Below are 7,459 nucleotides of genomic sequence, written 5' to 3' on the forward strand. Positions count from 1 at the left end.
AGAAAGATGTTGACAAATTGGAACAAGTCCAGTGGAGGGCCACCAAGATGGTGAGAGGTCTGACATAAAAGGAGAAGTAGAGATCTGTGTTTGTTCAGCCTGGAGTAGGTTAAGCAGAGATCTAATTACTGTCTTGAGCTACGTAGCTGGCGGTTACAGGGAAAATGAAGCCAGATTTCTCTTGGAGGTGCACAGCAAAAGAAAAAGAGGCAACGGACAAAAGTGGCAGCAAGGGAAATTCTGATTAGATGCAAGAAAAATTGTCATCATAATGAGGGTGGTTAAGCGCTAGAAAAAGTTCCTCGGAAAGCCTGTGGCTTCTCCACCCTTGGAAATATTCAGCACTTGACTGGACTCAACCCTGAGCAATCTGACACAATTTCAGAGGCAGCCCAGCTTGGGGTGAGGGGCCAACTATATTAGACATCCCTTCAACTTAAATAATAATTCTTAGAATTCATAGATAATTCTTAGAAGCAGGAGGCATCAGAGGAAACAATTAGAACAGGTTAAAAATAAGCAAAAGCCCAAAAGGAGTCTTCCGTCTGTACCATGGAATTCATTGGCAGAGGACTTGTGGATGTGTAGAGTTTACACAAGTCCAAAATAGACAGGGAAAACCTGTCACAGATCGTTAAACCAAGAGCTGTCATTTTTGATTCAGGAAGTCCCCAAATCTCAGCTCACAGGAGAGTTGGGAGAATATAGCAGGAAATAACATCATTCAACTGCACTAGGCTTATCCTCCTCATGAGGCATCAGCAACTGATCACTGTCAGAAGACAAGATATTGGCTTGTGATATACCTTTACTCTAACCCAATACAATCATTCTTAGGATAACGAATATCACCATTCTCTTTCAAAAAGCATACCAATTTTTTAACCAGATCAAAGATTTGTACATTTTTTGTCATGTTTTAAAAAAAGCAAAGTCAGAGGTCAGTGAATGCAGGTTTAGTAACTATTACAAAGGAAACTAATGTAATATTTTATATTTTTAGGAAGTTATGAGAAATCTGGTTAAGCGATATGTAGCAGCAATGATAAGAGATGCCAAAACTGAAGAAGGACTGACAGAAGAAAATTTTAAGGTACATATTTATTTACATGTTAATTTGTGCTTTAATAAGATATTAGATGCGTCTGTGAAGCACATTTCTCACACTATCCAGCTGTACAAGTAGCATTAAACTTTTTTTTTAGAACAGTGTATATGTCCTGATCAACCGCACACAGATACTATTGTTCGTGGACTGCAGCAAGTCTCCTTATTTCTTTAGCTGGAGAGAAAATCAATTTTATTTGCTAGTTCAAATTGTGTCCATGTAAAGGGATGCCAAAGGGGGCTAAGTGTGTGCAACAATATAGTTGTTAAAGCAAGATGCAAGTACTTTCAGCAACTTAGGAAATATGCATTATCTTCTATAGAGTGCTGCTGTGCATTTACATATAGAACACTTTTTCTGTGGCTTAATAAATGGAAACCTTAAACAAGCTAAACAAACCTGAACAAATATTAAAATCTATTGACACAGATAAAATTATCAGGGTCATATGAACCACAGCTTTTACATCTGTCACTGCATATTTCAAGCATCAAAGAGTTTTCATACTATTGTTTCCGCAAACACCAAATATCATCCAAAATGATATTCACCTGCCACAGCTTAGGCACTCTGAAAACGAAGTCAGAGTCTGGGCTAGTTGTTCCATTATCCCTTTGCAGAAAATGAAGAGAAACTGGCATCTCCTGAAGGCGATGTGTCTTCTCCTGAGGCAGGCATTTATGAGACAGGTTCCACTGGCATAAAGGCATAAAGATAATTAGTTCTTAGATGTCCAGCTATCAAGCATCTAGGGTAAATGAAATAAGTTCTACCTGCAGTTCCTGTGTGCTACTCACAGGGAAGTATGTATGTGTGTAGATACATGCAAGTGTGTGTTTGTGTGTAGGAGGCTATTAACAGCTGGTCAAAATACTGTACTTACAATGGGATAACACTGTCCAGTAGATGGCTGTAAGTCTTCAAGTTATCCAGACTCCTTTCTCTACCACTGTCTGATTTCTGCAAGTAGTCAAGGGCAACCCACATTTCCTCTCAAGTTTCACCCTAATGAAATTGTTGATCACACTTCTACCTCTCTTGAAAGTAGTGAGGATGCACTAGACAGAGTTTGCAAAGTACCATGAAGACGTTGGGCATCACCCATATGTTAAAGTTTATTACTGATGCCTACCATAACCCCCTTTCATCTTTTTTTTTTTTTTTTTGTTGTTATTACAAGAGTAAAAGTCATATTAGATTTCATTTTCTACTGTTATCTATTTCTTCCTAAATTTTAGGAGTTAAAACAAGATATTTCCAGCTTTCGTTTTGAAGTCTTGGGTTTGTTAAAAGGAAGCAAGCTATCTAATTTGCAGAATCCAAAGATGAACAAAGAAACCGACTCCCTGTCAGAAACCGAAGAGAAGAGCGAGAATGAGGGGAACAAGAAAGGAAAGAAAAAGGCCTTCAGTCTTTTTGACATAACAACGATGATTCACCCAAGATCAGCCACTATTGCCTCTGAAGCACATAATGTAAGCAATGGCTCAGCAATGATGGTGTCAGAGTCCACTAAGGAGAAACAAAAGCGGGTGAATTTTGTAACAGACATAAAAAATTTTGGATTATTTCACAGACGATCAAAAACAAACTCAGTGGAGCAGAGTACAAATAAAATATATACTGTTTCTGAAGAAGTTTCTCGTCAACAGGCTGAAGAACAATGTGAGAAAACTGCTGAACTGGAAGAAGAAGAACTGACCATGAACTGTGAATTAAGCATCCAAAGTCCTGATGGAAAGGGCATGTTATCCAAGTCACAAAATCATAACAACTCTTCAGATTCACAGGATGAGGGAAGTATTTGTGCTTCAGAAACTGAGAAAATGAAGTTAGAAAACTCAGAACCGGCAACACCACAGGATCAGCTGGACAAGGAGCTGGACATTTATGTTGACTGTGATGAGAAACATGAAACAATCGATCAGGGTGACTATGTGATAACAAGGTTGTGATGCATATAGGAGGAAGCATTTACAAATATATATATTTTGCATAGTGCTTTTGGGGAGAAATGTTTTAAGAATTATATTAGCAAATGCAGAATTACACTTTAAAGTACTCAACTGTGGCACATGATCTTGTAACATAGTAGTCAAGGGAAAGATAACAAGGGGACCTTCTGTTTTGTAGCCTGCTTTAGCTTTCACAATTTGTTTTACATTTTTTAATAAATGGAAGCATCTTGTATTCTTGTACTGTTGCAATAACCCACAGAAACTTTTTAGCTATCTTTTTCAATTACAACAAATGCAATTTCTCTCATATGATAGTTAACTCCTATGATAAATATTTTTCTATGCAAATAAAAAGTAGCTTAAGAGACTTGTAAGCCTTTATTTAACTTTATAGATTCTTAAAGATTCTGGGTAATGTAATACTCATAAGCGGTTCCTGTCAACACAATACATGTTAATGTATTAGAACCATTTATTTAAATTGCTAGAAGCTTGGTTTGCTTCAAAAGCTATAAAAAAATAAAAACATAAAATATATTATTTTATTTATTGAAAGAACATGAATACTTGTAAATTATGAATGATTGCTCTATTTGGTTATTTAATTACAGCCTCCCCTTGCAGCAATAGGATTATGACCCTTCCTGATACTGTTGTTAGAAATGCCTTTGCAGGATTTGAAGATTGTATAAAAGTGTTTCTTTCCTTATAGCAAAAGAAATATTTGTGGCTTGCTAAAAATTGATGACGGATTATTCCCCAGGAATCCGTAATCAGAACAGCTACTGCTTCTTTAACCATTTATTTTTCTAAATGTAGACAACCTATGCACTTTAATGTTCAACTGCTTATTAGCTTCTGCCTTCACAATACACTTGTATTTGCTAAGAGCAAGATGTTTCAGGACTAAACAGACAATGATCCCCAGAGTACTTGGAAAAATATGGTTATTTGCTGAGAAGTTTTTAAAGGTAAACCTTAAAAAAGTTTCTTGGACAGTTTCAGAGCTTGGGGAACCTGATTGGAGGTTTTATAACAAATACTTAGACATTTAAATGTATAAAGAAAACCTAACAGTATTTTTCATAACTGATGAGTGACTTATTGTCTTAGTCAAAAACAGTATTTTTAAAATTAAACAGTCTGTTTCTTTTTAATCTGTGACTGGTGTTCTACATTATTAAAACGTAAGTTCACAACTGACCTAAGAAAGATCACCCTCCAACTCCCACCACCATTCAGTCCCTTTCTCCTCCCATGGAAACATGAATACATTGCACCAGTGTGGTCATTTCATTCTTAACTTCCATAGCCTTGTTACAATATATCTTATAATTCATATTAGCCTATAGGAAAGGTCCTCCAGATGCATAGAGTACACTTAGATCTTATAACCCTAGCACTACAAAACAAGCATGACATGAGGACAAAGCAGGTGCAATACCTGACAAGTAACTCCCACTTCATAACAGTTGATCTGTAGCCATAGTATTCTGGATCTAAACTATCCTGGAACTGAACTGAGTTTTGAAAACACATACAATCCCCTTCCATCTCTATACTTTGGGGTGAGTTTCCCTGTTCTACTTTACACACACTGCATTCCTTCTGAGCTCACATACCAAGAGCTTCTTTCCTTTACATCTACCTGTGCTATGGCACATAGGAGTAAATTAGTTGAATCACAATGAAAAGTGTGAGAGGTAACTGGGAAATAGTTTGTATAGCTTTGCAACAATGCGTTCACACTGCATCTGATTACTAAGATATTGTTGATTTCCACCTTAATTTCTTAACATCTCTGTGGACCTCCTCCCCCTCACTCCTCTCTACTTGTCCATCCTTAGATTGTGAGCTCCTTGGGGCAGGGACTATGGCTTTTCTGTTTGGGAAGCACCTGGCTTATTATAAGCGTCATGAGAAATAAATAATAATAATAATGGTGGAATACATTCATATCATTTTTACTAGGTCAGCTCTTTCAAAGAGTAAAAGGGGATCATTCTCTTTTATATAGTAACATTTGTGCTAAGAATGACATAAAGTCAATGTGCCACATACAAATTTTGCCACAAAGCTCTCCATATTCCAATTAATCGTCCTTCTCCATTACTGATTTCATGAAACATTCACATCACATTTTATAAACTACCCAAAAGACAGTCTTATGAAATACAACTTCCAATTGTTCAGCATTTCAAGGCATTAGAATTTTGTCCAAATTCCAAGTGGTTTACTGTCAATATTAGGCTTTTCAGAATGTTCAAAAAAATTTTTAAAATGATAACTTTTGACTTGCTAGTACAGAAAAAAAAATGTCTGCCCTTTGCATTCTCATCAGCTGCTGGGGAAACAAGCAGAGTGCAGACAGCACAGAAGGACTGTTCTACCCTGGCATCGCTGGCTTGAATTCTGGCACCTTTGTCCTCCCAAGCACGGTGGGTCTAAGCCAAAACCCATGGAAATAAGTGTTTCTATCTAAACTGGTTTGGCTTCTACTCTCTCCAAATCAAATATTGCGTTGCAGTCAGAGATCAGTGATGCAAGGACTATGTGCTATGTCTTCAAAAGGAAACTGCAAGAGCTGCTTCTGACTCTGCTTCACCCCAGGAAGTGTTTCACGTGCTTCACTGTGCCATCAGGGTGGTCCTCAATGACACCGCAGTGGTGGGACTCCTGTACATGCATGAGTGGAACTTGAATTGCAGGGTTCTGGGAGTGGGCAGCAGCCCACTATGCAATTTGTGTGGTAGGATACCACCAGCGAGCGAGTTAGGTGTCTCTCAAAAAGAAGCCATGGCTCTGCAGCTGGGGTTAATCTTTTTTTTTTTTTTTTTTTTTTTTCTTTCTTTCTTTCTTTCTTTCTTTTTGGTCCACAAAGCACAAAGTGAGGCTTTTACCTTTGGACATACGTTTGGTATGTGCCAAATGTCTCACACATCCTGTTTATATGAAGCATTTGGCACACAACATCCATTTATTTTCTTTGTTTTGGATCCTCAAAACATGAAAAGGAATTGAACTCATGTCTCCTGCATCAAATTAAGCTCACTAGCCACTAGATTTAATATTTAAGAAGTCACCTTGTTTAGATAAGTGTAAAAAAAAAATGGAAAATGGAACAGAGGTGGCTCCTCCTCACATTAAAAAAAAAAAAAAAAAAAAAAAAAAAAGCTTTTTACCTTCATGAGCATAGGACTGTAAGAGACTTCAGTCATACAAGATACTTCTGTTTTATCACTAGCAATTCCATCACATACTTCTCCTTGTAAATCAATCAAATCCTCCTTTTGGAAAGAATTTCAATCCACTGCTGTTTTTAAATACAGTTATAAAATGTTTATACTCATAAATCACGTTTACTACTTATAGTCATACTCTTAGGGGCCACCATTGCCTTTTAACTTTATAGTTTTTCTCTGACTAATATTTATTCCTCTAGTTGTACTCTCCTCCCTCAGCCTGGGGATTCTTTGGGTTTAGTCTAAGCAAAATAGGCTATTTTAATTTTCTCTGATACTTTCAGCTCTCTTTAGTTACACATTTCAGTTACAATCAAGTGCTGCACGTTAGGTGTTGCGGTGCTCAGTACTGCTGTCGCCCTGCTGATGATGCCTTTAGCCCTTCGTCCTCTAGCAGCCTTTCACTGTGGGAAAAGGTTGGTACATTCAGAGGCCAGCACGTCTCACCGTTTCAAACTCCTGCCTTAGGACTGTCTTTGGGAAAAGTCCTTGCCCCTTCCACACAACTCCCCAATAGCCGATGTTAGGTGAAGAGAATAATAATTCCACAATGCCCTTCTTAACTATCTTTTCTCTCTCTCCTGTTTTTTCTAGCTTGTTGGTAATACTACTGTATTTTATACCAGAGTTGTGCTTGCAAATAGGAACAGATGAGCGTTCAAGATGCAGTATTTCAGCTTCCAGAAAGGCGGTGTCACTAAAGAGGTCACCATTACTAATATCCTCTAGTCTGGAAATTCGTAATACAATCTCACACCAGCAGAACTCGTGGGATATTACTGCATGAGTGCAAGAGTTAATTTATAATATCTTGCATACCTTTCATTAAATAAAATAGAAAAAGAATAGCACCATCTATATTCGTTTCATGTGCTCAAATTTTAACAAAAAATGGGAATTACAATAAAATTATTTCATTAATGTTTAAACAAGTTATAAAAGTCTGTGGTTATTGATGAAGATAAAATAACCTAGAAATCCAAGTGTTCAATTTTAGCAGCTTGGTGAAAAGACTTTTTCCCCTCACAGACCTGTAAGAGAAAATCTTTACAGACTGAGCTTTACGATTTTTTTTTATCAATGTAATTAATACTCTTAGCACATCTGAAAACATTCAACTAATCTTTCATGAATTTAACAGACAGCATAAA

General features: G+C 37.0%; 1 protein-coding gene across 2 annotated transcripts in view; it reads left to right on the forward strand.

Annotated features, from left to right (window-relative positions):
* The window catches only part of TRPC4 (transient receptor potential cation channel subfamily C member 4), a 147,883-nt gene extending 144,461 nt beyond the window's left edge, over positions 1–3,422 (forward strand). For both annotated transcript variants that reach the window (XM_062576759.1, XM_062576766.1), the window contains exons 10-11: positions 1,004–1,093; positions 2,347–3,422. In XM_062576759.1, the coding sequence (XP_062432743.1) occupies positions 1,004–1,093; positions 2,347–3,063 (807 nt within the window). In that variant the 3' untranslated portion in view covers positions 3,064–3,422. The remainder of the gene's footprint in view (positions 1–1,003; positions 1,094–2,346) is intronic.
* The last annotated feature ends 4,037 nt before the right edge of the window (positions 3,423–7,459 follow it).

This window comes from Rhea pennata, chromosome 1 (assembly GCF_028389875.1).
Source record: "Rhea pennata isolate bPtePen1 chromosome 1, bPtePen1.pri, whole genome shotgun sequence".
NCBI classification, from domain to species: domain Eukaryota; kingdom Metazoa; phylum Chordata; class Aves; order Rheiformes; family Rheidae; genus Rhea; species Rhea pennata.